The sequence below is a fragment of the Ictalurus furcatus genome, chromosome 18, assembly GCF_023375685.1.
Source record: "Ictalurus furcatus strain D&B chromosome 18, Billie_1.0, whole genome shotgun sequence".
Taxonomy (NCBI): domain Eukaryota; kingdom Metazoa; phylum Chordata; class Actinopteri; order Siluriformes; family Ictaluridae; genus Ictalurus; species Ictalurus furcatus.
In genome coordinates, this window is record NC_071272.1 from 24,938,121 (window position 1) to 24,952,701 (window position 14,581).

General features: G+C 41.1%; 1 protein-coding gene across 3 annotated transcripts in view; it reads left to right on the forward strand.

Moving 5' to 3' along the window:
* Positions 1-13,162, forward strand: part of aff4 (AF4/FMR2 family, member 4) — a 30,287-nt gene extending 17,125 nt beyond the window's left edge. For all 3 annotated transcript variants that reach the window (XM_053648637.1, XM_053648638.1, XM_053648636.1), the window contains exons 6-20: positions 730-760; positions 915-984; positions 1,077-1,160; positions 1,356-1,497; positions 1,979-2,773; positions 3,212-3,288; positions 4,061-4,286; positions 5,475-5,563; positions 5,857-5,920; positions 6,578-6,714; positions 6,927-6,998; positions 7,722-7,815; positions 8,006-8,049; positions 9,049-9,269; positions 9,839-13,162. In XM_053648637.1, the coding sequence (XP_053504612.1) occupies positions 730-760; positions 915-984; positions 1,077-1,160; positions 1,356-1,497; positions 1,979-2,773; positions 3,212-3,288; positions 4,061-4,286; positions 5,475-5,563; positions 5,857-5,920; positions 6,578-6,714; positions 6,927-6,998; positions 7,722-7,815; positions 8,006-8,049; positions 9,049-9,269; positions 9,839-9,966 (2,274 nt within the window). In that variant the 3' untranslated portion in view covers positions 9,967-13,162. The remainder of the gene's footprint in view (positions 1-729; positions 761-914; positions 985-1,076; positions 1,161-1,355; positions 1,498-1,978; positions 2,774-3,211; positions 3,289-4,060; positions 4,287-5,474; positions 5,564-5,856; positions 5,921-6,577; positions 6,715-6,926; positions 6,999-7,721; positions 7,816-8,005; positions 8,050-9,048; positions 9,270-9,838) is intronic.
* Positions 13,163-14,581: the final 1,419 nt, after the last annotated feature.

Below are 14,581 nucleotides of genomic sequence, written 5' to 3' on the forward strand. Positions count from 1 at the left end.
TTACTCAATCACCATCACCTCCTCTATCCCTAATCTATACCCCCCCACACCTCCTCTATCCCTAATCTATACCCCCCCACACCTCCTCTATCCCTAATCTATACCCCCCCACACCTCCTCTATCCCTAATCTATACCCCCCCCCACACCTCCTCTATCCCTAATCTATACCCCCCCCCACACCTCCTCTATCCCTAATCTATACCCCCCCACACCTCCTCTATCCCTAATCTATACCCCCCCACACCTCCTCTATCCCTAATCTATACCCCCCCACACCTCCTCTATCCTTAATCTATACCCCCCCCCACACCTCCTCTATCCCTAATCTATACCCCCCCACACATCCTCTATCCCTAATCTATACCCCCCACACATCCTCTATCCCTAATCTATACCCCCCCACACCTTCTCTATCCCTGATCTGTACCCCGCCTACACCTCCTCTATCCCTAATCTATACCCCCCTACACCTCCTCTATCCCTAATCTATACCCCCCTACGATATCTATATTGTATCTGGGTTTAGCAGGGTATATTAAGTGAGCCGTTGCAGTTGGGAGGAATGAGTCACGGTTGAGTCAGCTTGTTCCGTCAGACAGACGGAGTGTAATGGATGTCCTCGTGGCTGTAATGATGTAGAAGAGCTGGGAGTTGTTTATAATCTGATAATGTGTGTATCGAATGCGTGTGTTATTGCTGCCTCCATAACGCTGTGTTTGTGTTGCAGGATGGCCAGCACACCGGTTTTGGAGGACTCAGTAAGTGTTCCAGAAATAAATATGATTTAGTACTGTATCTGTATGATGTATTTAATTTAAGCCTTTCATACAGATTATACACATCCAATATAAGGTTGTTGTTAGAAAAATGTCCGATATTTACTGTAATTAAACATCTCCTCATCCCTGTCAGAAAAAAGCATCTCAGGAAAAGGCTCGTCCGCCGCGCAGCAGGCCAAGGCGTGCGATGGAGACCAGTCCAAGTGAGTTCCGGGGTCTGTTTCAATAGTTTTACTACATTTTTAGATGAAATGGTTTCAGGCTAAAGTGTCCTGTCCCTGTGACTGTGTTCCAGCATGCTTCATGACGATCTCAAACTCAGTAGCAGTGAAGACAGTGATGCAGAACAGGAGTCCGCTAAAAGAAACACGTCGGCAAGGTACTGATCCAGAAAGAACCTGAAAAGACCCCGATGTCCTTTTTCTTCCCGATTACTTAGTGTCAGAGTCAGTTAGTTAAAATTTATAACTAATATTTATTGAGGTTTTAGAGAACCACTATGTATGTGTACAGTATACTGACCTGTGTGTGTGTGTGTGTGTGTGTGTGTGTGTGTGTGTGTGTTGTTTCACAGTAATAATAATAGTGAAGTAGCTGAGAGAGAGGACTCCAGTAGCCACAGTGGCTCAGAGAGCAGCTCGGGATCAGAAAGTGAGAGCGAGAGCAGCTCTACGGACAGCGAGGCCAACGAACCGCCTCGCGCTGCCTCACCTGAGGTACATACACACCTTCACACCTTGCCCGCTGCCATGTAATCAATATATCATGATCGACCTAGACAAGATTGTCTAGACCTGCAGTAGACTCTGTTACATGGAGTCTTGTTGTGTGTTTTAATCAACAGATTATCATTCTTACATTATTTCAATTCCATAAATATTTAAATTAATATATCCTACATTGCCTAAATAAGTGTGATGAAATAAGTCATTTCAGTGTTGTGTGTGTTGGCGCAGCAGAGAATCAGATTATATTATTATTATTATTATTATTATTATTATTATTAATAGTAGGAGGAGTAGTAGTCGTGTGAATAGTAAATGTGGTCTGTTATTTTTATCATTTTATTTGTAATACAGTAGTGTGGGTTTGTGTATATGTTTATAATATTGAATAATAGAGTTTCAGTATGAAGAGTTTTGACCGTGAGTGAGCTCTGATTTTCTAAAAAGGAATACCTCTCGGTCTGTATTCCAGCGAGAACAGCCTCCAGCCAATAAGTGGCAGCTGGACAACTGGCTATCCAAGATAGAGGACCGAGACAACAACGCTGCTCGCGGTTACAGCGGCAGCCAGGGGCCCAAAGACTCCGCCCCCGCGCCGGGCCGGGACCAGCGGACCACGCAGAAGGGCTCTGAGAGCGGCCGGGGGAGGCAGAAGTCTCCGGCGCAGAGCACTGAGGGTGGTGCCAACACCAGCCAGAGGCGCTCGGTGGGCAAGAAGCAACCCAAAAAGTCAGAGAAGCCAGCCGTGGCAGAGGAGCCGAAAGGCAGCCTGAAGGTGGAGAGCGAGCCCCGGGCCGAGACGCCGCAGCACCGTGCGAGAGCGCCCAACAAGGGTCCACGCAAACCTGCTGCGAAGAAAGAGCCCAAGAAAGAAGTGCGAGCCCCTCCAGAAAAGCGCAAATCCAAGCCTCAGGGCAAACAGAAGTCGCGAGAGTTTTTGGAAACGGAGCCGTCGTCGTCCTCGGACTCGGACGAGGAAGAAGAGGAGAGTGCTCCATCTTCCTCACACACTCCAAAGTACGCCCCCCACGTTTTCTCCCCCATGGAAGAGAAAGACCTCCTCTCTCCGCTTAGCGAGTCTGACGAGAAACTAATGGCGCCCAGGCAGCTGCTCGTCTCGATCGACCTCAGCCTGCTGAGCCGAGTCCCGGGCCGCGTTTATAAAGACGCAGAGGTGAAGATGGAGCGGGACTCGGCTAGCGACGGCAAGGACTTCCAGAAACAGCCGGGGGAAAGTAAAGCTAATAAAGGCAAGAGGAAACATAAGGTGAGTGGGTTTTTTTTTGTTTTTGTGAATTGATTAAAACTGGGTAGTGTGGCTGATGGCCTTAGCAACTTAGCTTCTCATATAATGCACACGCATCAAATAAAGATGAAGGCTTAGGAAGGCAATAATGATGAATAGATGAGACTGTCCATTCAAGAATGAATTAAAACTCTGGAAATTACAGCAAACTGACAAACAACATTTAGGGGGAAAGTTGATGAGGGGGAGAAAAGGGTTTAATACCTTTTTAAGGTTAAAATTGTAAAAAATTTTCAGCTTTAGTTAAATAACTTTTCTGTAGTTTTCTTATAAACTAAATCTAATACAACAATACGCAAATGGCTAAAATATGACTACCATATACAGTATAATATACATTTTTGCCAAGAGGCTAAGACTGACGATCTGCTCAGATTAACCGAGTTGTTCTGTCTGTAGAATGATGACAGCCTTAAACCAGACAGCAAGAAGTCCAGGATGGAGGAGAAGTCTTCGCACCATAAACCGAATAAGGAGTAAGTGCTAAAAACACACCAAACTGCCATTATCTCATTCATATATATATATATATAATATAATATTTACAGCATTTAACAGACGCCCTGATCCTGAGAAACTGACAGAAGTGCTTTATGGTCTCCATCAGACACATCTCATTCTCAGTGCACATAGGGCGGAGTGTATTGGTATAGAACACTTATTAAACCTGGATTATACTTGCTTTTAACTACGCGTGTGTGTACACAAGATGGCTGCCGTACGTATCCTACGGTCTTTTGTCAGAAACTTACGTTATCGTGTCAATTAATTCTCACGTAGCCTTCAACAGTACCGTTCTTCTGGATCTTCTAGATTAGTAAATATTTTTCCATGTCAGGGCGTATGTTTGGATTGGAGACAGGTCATGAGGGTGGGAGAAAGAGAGGCAGCTCTTCAGCAGTGTGTTTAACGTCGCTGTGCATGGAATGCTAAACATTTTACAGTTCGGATTGGAAACCTGTTAAACAGGGATGATTTGAGTCTGACATGAGATTGTACGTACAGTACACAGGGGTGTGTGTGTGTGTGTGTGTGTGTGTGTGTGTGTGTGTGTGTGAGAGAGAGTGTGAGAACAACGCCCCTTGCGTCTGTACACGACGTATGACCCAGGCTTTAGAGGGGAGTTCAGTTTGTGCAGTAATAGAGACAGGATTAGTTGAGGGATTTTCTCCCCTCATTGTTCTGTAGGATTTGGGTCGCATCTGAATGTCCTGGATGTTAATGTATGGAACATGGCCCTCGCTGCAGGTCATCGAAGCGTGTGGTGGATAAGGATAAAGAGCCTGTCCCGTCTCCTTCCCTGAGCCTTCAGCGCACGCCCAAGTCAGAGCACCAGGGTCGCAAACGCACGGCCAGTCAGTCGTCCAGCTCACTGCCCATCAGCACCAACAGCAAGGACGTCCCCAAGAGCAGCTCCAGCTCCAAACACCGCAAGGGCGAGGACAAGCAGAGCCGCAGCAGCCGAGACACCAAGGTGTGTGTGTGTGTGTGTGTGTGTGTGTGTGTGTGTCTTTGTTTGTATGAGTGTCCTTGTTTGCTATCCTCCTCTTGGGTGAATAATGAGCTTGTGTAAATGTGTGTGCAGGCGACATGAACAGGTTTTCAGTGTGTAATTTAAACAGTTTGTTTTGATTCCGTTGTGTAAGTCGACACCTGTTTACAAATATGATGTGTTTAATTCATTAAAAAAACCAGACGAACCGAACAAAAACTTCAACAAGAGAAGTTACAAGAGAGAGCTGTTGAAGTGTGTTTTGTGTTTACACACAGAATGATCAGATTTATTCCGTTTACAGAAATCAGGTTGTAGGTGTGGGTTTAGCTCTGTAACGAGCAAGCGACAGTGCTGAGGGAAAAGAATAAGGAAGAATCCTATTTTTATAAATTATTCATTATTTTATGAATAACACACAAAAAAACACACTATGCCAGTTTATTTACTCTTATATACAGCATTGTTTGTTTTTAATGTAAAAAGTAAGCTAGAAAGCAGCCGAGTGAATGATAAGTGTGTACGGACGTGCGTTCAACATATGAAAATAATACGTTTTTCTTTTTTTCTTTCCCTCTAATTTATCCGAGTGTCGTGTTCGAGACTCCGCCCCCCTCACCCTATAAATAAATTTTCATGTCATGAGGAGGATGTGTTTTACATAACTGCCTCCATGACACAACATCTGTGTTCTACATTTCATCGTCCTGGGATATTTTTAGAAAGTGAACTCAGTTGTGTGTGTGTGTGTGATGATATTTACGTATAAAAACATATAAAAGACGTATATAATAAATTTACTGACCATTTTCAATGTTTATTGGCGTGACTTTTTTTTAAAAAAAAATTGTGATAACCATCTGAATAAAAACTGTTCATTAAATTGAGTTTATTATTGATGTTTGCAATAAACACTTTTTACATCATGTTAAATACGTAATGTGTTCACAGTAAGCGTTAGTTGCTAACGCAAGCGCTTGCTTCGTAAATGCATCAGCCAATCGGATTTCAGAACTAAAACTTTCTGATTTAAAGTTTCAAAATGTGTTCCTGTTTTTTTGTCCACTTTGTCCTGCCATGTTCTTCATAAATGAAGGAGGATGATGATGATGATGATGATGATGATGATGATGAATAATTTTACCCGTTTCCCCCCTCCCTCCTCTCCAGGATAAAAGCTGTAAAACAGAGAATCAGCTGGCTGTACCTCCTCTCTCCTCGGACAATTCCAAGAGGTCCAAGCTGCACTTTGAGGACCGGTAATACAGATCTCTCTCTCTCTCTCTCTCTCTCTCTCCACTCTTCACTCTTCACCTGTTTTCATTCTTTCAAAAAAAAAAAAACAACAGCGGATTCTTACAAACGTAGCTGACGGTTTAACGTGTGGAAAGCCTCGCCTGTAAATCCAGGAACTGACAGGAACCTTGTTAGAAGATCTAGATTAATCTGCGTCAAACAAAACGGGATTCATGTGTTTTATGATGTCTGATCTCACGACTCAGACAGAAAACAAACCCTGCGGTTTTATTATACTTTTATTTATTGTTTTTAGGGTTCATTCAGCCGACCATTACCTCCAAGAAGCTAAGAAGCTGAAACACAATGCAGACGCTCTGGTAAGGACGTGTTGTTTATTCCTGTACCGTTTCACCTCCTGGTCTTATTAGGTAGACAGAAGAGAACTGGTCTAATATATGTTAATTCCGGAATAAAACCCTTCAGGACGTGCTGTTTGAGGAGAATAAGAAATGACAGGATGGCGTGATGTCCTGTAACACGAGTGCTTTATTCCTCTTACACCACAGGCGTTTGCCAACAATGACCAATTTAAATGTATTAAAGAGCGACGCATTATATTTTTATCTGTTTATAGTTACCTTTAATGTTGGTCCGGTGCTCACGTACGTTACAGCAGGTATAAACCGGCATTCCTTCTCTCGACGTTAATAAGAGGGAAAAACAAAGCGTGTCACGTTAGTGATTACACTCCTTTATGGATGTTGGTGTTGCGTCCGCAGTACAAATCTGTGTGATCTGTTACTATAGAAACCGAAACTCTTGTCTGAGGCACTGTTCTAGTTAAATGAATCAACCAATCAGAATTGAGAACAGTGCTGTGGTATAATGTGTATTAATATTAATCAAGTCCGTGTTTCAGTTTATGGTTTTCTCCACATGTTTTTATTAACGATGTTTTAAACGTGTGTGTGTGTCAGTGTGATTCTGCAAGTTTTAAAATCTCCTGTAATGCTGTTTTTTCCTCGTTCCTGAAGATGGACAGATTTGAGAAAGCGGTGTATTACTTGGATGCTGTAGTGTCCTTCATCGAGTGTGGGAATGCGTTGGAGAAAAGTGCGCAGGAAGCAAAGTCCCCTTTCCCCATGTATGCTGAAACTGTGGAACTCATTAAGTACGTACTCCTGAACTACACTTCTGACTTCTGATTTGCTCTCGGGTGTGCATTTTTGATTGCAGTTTCATCTCCAACCTCTAGGTGTCATCATTACACCATGTCACTTTTCTGAACGTTTTAAGTGGAGTTTCTTTAAAAGATCAGTGTGAAGTTATTCAGGTGTTGTGGGGTTTTTTCCCCCTCATGTGATTGTGTGATTTTATTTGTAGGTACACTATGAAGTTAAAGAGTTATATGGCACCAGACGCTACCTCAGCAGACAAAAGGCTGGCAGTGTTGTGGTACGTGAACACGTGATTTATACGTGATTTTAATGTGTTCATCTTGCAGGTTTAGTCTTTGTAGATACCACAGAGCCTGGGATTTAAATATTTATAGCAAACAGAAAGCACCAGCAGTCGTAATGTAACACGCATCCGATTCCCAGGATCAGTATTGAGAATTGGATGGAAATCGGAGGAAAGATTGGAATGGGAATATTTTTTGGAACTGAAAATGTTTGCATGTAACCATGACTGTTTTTTTGTTAAGATTAATTGTATTATATTAGAACTACATTATGTTTAATATACGGTTTTATATATATATAACATGCGCTACGGTTTTGACTGTCGTGTTTTTAGCGAAGTATTTTTTAAGTGACGTATTTCAGTTTAAAAAAAATTATTTTAAAAAGAATAATAGTTTTTAAAATCTTTATCAGATGATACTTCAGTGTTCAGGGGGAAAAGAAAAAGTGGTATTGTGTCGTCTCTAGTTACAACTTTTCCGTTTGGTATTTAGAGAAAACATGTTTATGAACCCAGTCGAGCTGTACGGGATTTAAATATTAAAGAAATTCATAATTCAGCTGCGACGCCTACATTTATTAAAGAAGAACCAAATCTGTAACCTCTCTCTCTCTTTGTCTCTCTCTCTTTGTCTCTCTCTCTCTCTCTCTCTCTCTCTCTCTCTCTCTCTCTCTCTCTCCCTCTCTCTCTGTCCCTCTCTCTCGCTCCATGTAGCTTGAGATGTCAGTCTCTCCTCTACTTAAGGCTCTTTAAACTGAGGAAGGAAAGTGCACTGAAGTACTCGAAGACACTCACTGAACATTTGAAGGTAAATGTTTTCATCATGGCTCTGAATGCAGCTGCAGGATGCTCGTGTCCTGACTCTTTCCAGTCATCGTTATCTCCCCTTTAACTGAGCACGTTGTTTCTCGGATATGACACTCGTGTACGCTCGTTTTGCATTCTCTTACGCAGTGATTGTGATTGTGTATTTTATTTATTTTTATTTTATTTTCCAGAATTCATTGAGTAATACTCAGGCGCCGTCTCCTGGGATGGGAAAGTAAGACCTTATTTTAATTATTTGACTCCTTTTCATTACGTTCAGAGTCGTCAGTGTTTCCATCTGATGAGTTTTAAATGACTCTCTTGCTTTCAAACCTCTTTATTACGGATTTTTCCCCTTTGTTCTGTGAAGGTTTATATTTGTTTTCTCTGGTGATAGTAAATCATTATGCTGTTCCCTGATCCTGATGATGGAGTGGCTCTCACTGCACAGGATCGGTTTATGCTGCGGTTATGCAAATTAGAGATTACATTAGCGATAAGACGTGTATTATTCATTTGTATGCTAATTAGAAGGGTTTCAGTTAAACTCGCTCATTTACTGGCCGTTTTTGAGAAGTAATAACTGCTCATCGTACCGGTCACATGAGTGTGTAGCTATATGATGCTAAAAATTACAAGAAATAGATTTGGAGATATTCTTGTTTTAAGTTTATAATTTAGCGTTTCCAGGAAAATGCAAAAAAAAAAAAACCTTTTGATTCATACTTCATACCTCATGATCATTTTATATGCCCCGCCCCCTGGAGCAGTAAACATGGTTCATCAGTGTGTGGGTTTTTTTTCTCTCTCTCTCTCTCTGAGAGGCTTCACACACACCATTCCCTTCTCCTAACATCACTCAGTTTGAGGGAAATAATAGTTGGAGTTTGTGAAGAGGGGAGGGGCTTGTACGAGGTGGCGGTTATGTGACAGGTGATGTTTGAAGCTGTTTTACCAGCTTGAAGACTCAGTAAAAGACTCTCCCTAATCTCTTCAGTGTTCTTCGTATTTAGCTAGTTCACGGTCAGGTTTGTTTAGATTGGGTGGGGGCGTGGCCTATCTCAAACGCTATTGGCTGTTGTGCAGATCAAACACTTCAACACATCACTTTCTGTTTCAGAAATAAATGTCAACATACAGAATCAAATCACAGCTAAGACACCATTTCATGTGAATTTTAGTGCATTAACTCTGGCCTTTCTGCTCGCTTCCGCTTCCTCTTCCTGTCCTCCAGTAAAGCGGTCGGTATGCCGTCCCCAGTGTCGCCCAAAGTGTCTCCAGGCAGCGCAGGCAGTTACTCCTCCAGCAGCTCCTCGAGTCAGAGCAGCAGCTCCTCCGTCACCATCCCACAGCGCATCCACCAGATGGCCGCCAGCTACGTGCAGGTCACTTCTAACTTCCTCTACGCCACCGAGGTGTGGGAGCAGGCCGAGCAGCTGGCCCGGGAGCAGAGAGGTACGAGCAGGACATCAGAGTTATTTTCCAAAACCCTCAGATCCTGTGTTTTATTAATATTCAGTATTCTAGATTTTGGATTCAAAGTTTTATGTTGCTGCATAGATTTATAAGATGAAGGATTAAAACCCGATACTGCTGCCGAAAATCGTTGTACACTCTCTGGTTCACGGCTGCGTGAAGGAGAGAGAAATACTTTGATTTCAACAAAACCCTCAGCAGCGAAAACAAAACGGGAGAGAATTTATGTAGTACTGATTCTCAAGCAAAAAGACCGTAAAGAAATGTTTGGAAATTGTCAAAACTAGCACACGTCAGTACGTTACATTTATCTGAACTGAATCAGAAGTGAGTCGATTCACTTCGGTGCTGAATCAGAAGTGAGTCGATTCACTTCGGTGCTGAATCAGAAGTGGATCAAAGTGTATCGAATCATTACTTATCATTTTTATCGTATTGTGTATCTCTAAAAGACCTCCGGAGATTCACACCCAAACAAATCATGGCTCGTGCTGAAACCCTAACCCCCCCCCCCCCCCCCCCTCTCTCTCTCTCTCTCTCACACACAGAGTTCTTCACTGAGCTGGATAAAGCGATGGGCCCGCTGATCTTCAACACCAGCAGCATGACTGAACTGGTCCACTACACACGGCAAGGTCTCCACTGGCTACGGCTCGACGCCAAGCTCGTCTCATAACACTCTCCCACCTCTTCTTCCTTCTTTTCTCTCCTCCCTTTCTTGCCTTACTCACATTTATTTAATCTGCCTCAGACATATGTGACACTGTGTCCATTATCAATACCAGCTTGCCAAAAAAAAAACAACAAAAAACTGAGCAAAGCAACACTGAGTGCTATTTGGATAGCCCCGCCCCCTCTCTGCTACTCCTTCATGGCGAGGTGACCAAACGTCTTCATCAGCGGAGCGTCGTCAGGCTGCAGCGTCTCGTCCCGCTGGAAAACAAAAAAAGCCATCTTTTTTTTTTTTCTTTTTTTTAATCTTGACAGCTGTGAACACTTTTTATGGTATCTCTCGCGCTCTCTCGCGCGCGCTCTCTCTCTCGCTCTCTCTCTGTCTCTCTCTCTCTCTTGTTTTTTTTTTTCTTTCTTTTTTTAACCAGCGTACCTCCCTTTAACCAAAGGTGCTTTAAATAATAAGGGTTTGTCCTTCTCTCTCTCTTTGTGCCTTGTATATGATATACAGGAATCTTGTCTGTGCACACGGGCCGGTTGTGGAACCGGGTTGAATTGTTAGACAGGAAGTGTGTGACATGGGGCAAGGCTGCGGAATGCTAATGACTTAATCCGTAAAGCTAGCATTCCATTCGGTGCACGGAAACCGGCGTGGCCGAGCTGCATCACAGAGAGAAATATCATAACATGCACAAAACATCATCCGTCTACGCAGACGCCGAGTCTCGAGCGTGTCGTCTCTCAACACGTCAGCGACGACCAAAAGGACCTGAAGCATCACCAGTTTAACCCCCAGACTGACCCCCCCCATCCTCCGTCGTTTTCCCTTTTTCTTCCTCTTCACGTGGACGGTTATTTTTTTTCCCCGGATCGTAACAGACGTGATTTCTACTCGCTTTTAGATTTCTAGAAGAATCTGTTTATCCTCTTCCTAAGCACATGAATATTTTATTACTGCCGCTTCACTTCTCAACCGTGTGTGTGTGTGTGTGTGTGTGTGTGTGTGCGCGCGTGTGTACACAGTATATATATTTTATTTAGATACAGAAAGTTGTCTTTGTCTGAATGACATTTTCACTCACGGAATAATGCTCTTCGTCGTCGTCTTCGCCTTGATTACAGGGTTGTATTATGGGATGTATATGAAATTGCCATATTTAAGTATTTAATACCACTCTCGGGATTTTCGTTATAGCATCATAGTTGATTGTCTATTATAACAAATCATTTAACAGGAAGGAGACACATAAGGAATATATTTATTACACATACTTTATATTTATAGTTTCTACGTACAGCACAGTACACAGTATATTGCATATTAAGTTGTTCTGGCCAGAAAATATAAGCAGATTTACTCATTTAAAAAGAAAAAAGAAAGGAAAAAAAAAAAATCCAACAAAGAAGTGAAAGTGTATTTTTCCGTAAGGGTTTGTCCGTGCTGCAGTACGTCTAAGCTAAATGTGTACAAACTAACGTGGTACAGGAGAGGAGGATTCATATCTCGTCAGTCTGCAGCGTATTAAATGCTGGAAATCTACCATCTTTTGCACTAGAAATGTTTTTGTTTTGTTTTTTATTCTGTCGGCTCCCGGTTTTCTCTGTAGGGACAAACTGTTATTTCTTCTTGCACTCGTTCAGAGTCGAGGGAGAAATCAGTCTATGCAGGCTTTTTTTTATCGGCTCTCTCGGCTAACTCGGGCAGTAGTTCAGCAATTACTTCTGCTGTGTTTTCACAAAGTATTAAACATCGACGTTAAAGCGTGACTCTAGCTACTTCCTTCTATATTATATAATATATAATATAATATAATATAATATGTAATATATACGGTTCTTGTAAGGGACAACGCACCCAAAGATATTCTGCGTTTGCCTTCGTTCAGATTTGTGTGAATTTCTCGACTTTTCTGATGCGGAGAAATCGTGCTTCATGTTTGTCGAAGTTAAATTGCCAAAACGATGTTGGAGGGTATTATTATTATTATTATTATTATTATTATTATTATTATTATTATTGATTCAATAACGTGTGCTTTTTTTCTGGCGTGGAAAGGAATGTAGCATTTTTACGGTTCAGAATATTAGGAGGCGAATGCAGACGCGTGACCAAGAGCTTCGGGTGGAATTTTTAAGACTCTATTTTTAAACTTGGTTTGAATGAAATGACCGTTACACAGAGCCTAAAGATCATCAACAGGGTTTACTTGTTTGCATTTTTAACTTGCGCACTACACTCATTAGAAGTTCCAAGGTGAGCAGAACTTTAGCTGATTCACTGCTGTGGCTAATTTGTTTTTTGTTTATATATATATATATATATAAATAAAATGTCCTTTTTAAGCAACATCTAGCTTTTTTTTTTTCCTTAATTTTTTTTAAGAGTTTTTTTAAATGGAATAATAATACACTTGTAACTATAAACCAGGGTAAAACTGTTCTCTGACACCTTCTACAAAATGAAAACACTTGCATGTTTGTATTTAAATGCTCCGCTGTATAAAATGTACATAACGTCTCTTTTAGGGTAAATTTTTATGGCAGTTTAACATTTGTATGAAGTTGTAAATAGAATGTTAATATTAGACTCATCATTGCTGAACTTCTCTTTTATCGACACTGTACATCAGGATTTCCCCCAATCACATCAATACTGTGTGTTTATTTTGTTTTTTTTGTTTTTTTTAAAGGTCTAAATCTTTATCCGTAGTGCTGTTTTATCATTGAACTTCTTCTTAGAAAGGCTTTGTATGTCTTATGTGATGCGGATCGTTGTGATGGAGTGATCTTGGGAGTTTTTAATCCCGTCGGAATGAGATGTTGGACGTGAACCCTTTAGCACGGCCGTAGCCGCTGTCTTTCCGCGACGTTTCTGACGTGTACGTTCAGCTGTTCTCTACGTGTTCGTGTCGTACTCATTTTAGGATTTACAAAATGCAGATTATTTCTGCAAACGTTCTGCAGTCGGTTATAATCCAAATCAGTTTAAAGTATTGAAGAGATTGATCAGAGAAATTTACATATTATATAATGGATGCAATATGATTTACCATTTAAAGGTACTCTCATGAGCCTCGATTATCCTTAACTTGTAATTTAAAAAACACTTTTTTTGTGAAGTGAGTATTACTGGATACTAATGGGTTTTCTGAGTCTTTGTATTTTGCTGTATTGAGAATAAAATATATATGATTATTGAACATCTGTGTTTTCATTCTCCTGTAAGACAGTAAATACTGTTCAAAGACCTGATCGAGATTTCTAGTTTCTGAAATAATGAACTGCTCTCTCCATCACAAACCTTTCTCCCAGATCAAAGCCCTTACGACAGGTAGATTTTCTATTTCTGTAACTTTATGAACTACAACCCCAATTCCAAAAAAGGTGGGACGCTATGTAAATACAAACAGAATGTGATGATTTGCAAATCCCATAAACCCGTATGTTATTCGGAATAGAACATAGGAAACATCAAATGTTTAAACCCATGAAATGTACTGTTTTAAGGAAATAAGGTGAATTCAATGGCCACGACACATCTCAAAAATGTTGGGACGGGGCATCAAAGCCTGGAAAAGTACGTGTTGGTAAAAAGAAACAGCTGGAGGTGAATTGGGGATAAAAAGAGTGATGCTTTATTTGAAGAAATGCCCAGGAACAAGTTAAAGCCAAATATTAACCGCTGTAGATCGAGATTGAAGTTACTTTACATTTTTTTTAGGAAACAGTAAAGCACTGCACAGTTTATAGGCTGCTGCAGTGTATCTCATTCTCGAGGGAATCTGGAACGACGGACGTTTTTGTGCTCGACACACGTTGCTGGTTTTGTCAGAACGGCGCAAAGCCGTAATCCTCCTGCCTAAAATCTGTGTGAACGCGTGTGGCCTCTTATACCCCTCCTGCCCCTGTTCTGTTTAAGACTTGCTCATACCCAGAGTTAAGAAATCTGCAGCAGGTGAAAGAGCTTTTTTTCCTTCAGAGTCTGAAGACGGGAGGTGGGAGGTGGGAGGGAGGGGAGGGGGCTTGTGGGAGGCATTCTAACTATTTCTAAATCTGGGTTAAAAATCGATCCATTCATTCAACTTAACGTCCACTTTTTTAGGTCTACTCTGATATTTTCTCCTGTTGTCACATTTGATTTCAAAAGCTATTAAAGTTATTTTACTTTACAATGTCTACTTGAATGCATTTCATAATGAGTCTACAGTGCAAGGTTTCATACATCTATCTATCTATCTATCTATCTATATATATATATATATATATATATATATATATATATATATATATATATATATATATACATATATACACACACACACATATTTCTAATCAAATGCAAGGCAAGGTCATCTCCATAATAAATTTTGATATACATACTGATCTAGATAATTAATTGTAAGTATTTTCTGGAGTAGAACCCAAATACGCAGTGAATCCTTCAGCTATAATACTCTTAACATGACAAGCTGCTTGGCTGAAGCGTCGCATTCCTGAAAGCAGTTAAATGCTCTTAAAGCTCATGAGGCTGCTTCAGTTCACATTGTTGTGCTTCTCTCCTAAACCAGTAAGGATTTTAGAAATTGCTGCGTACTTTTAATGAGTGCATCATTGTGTTA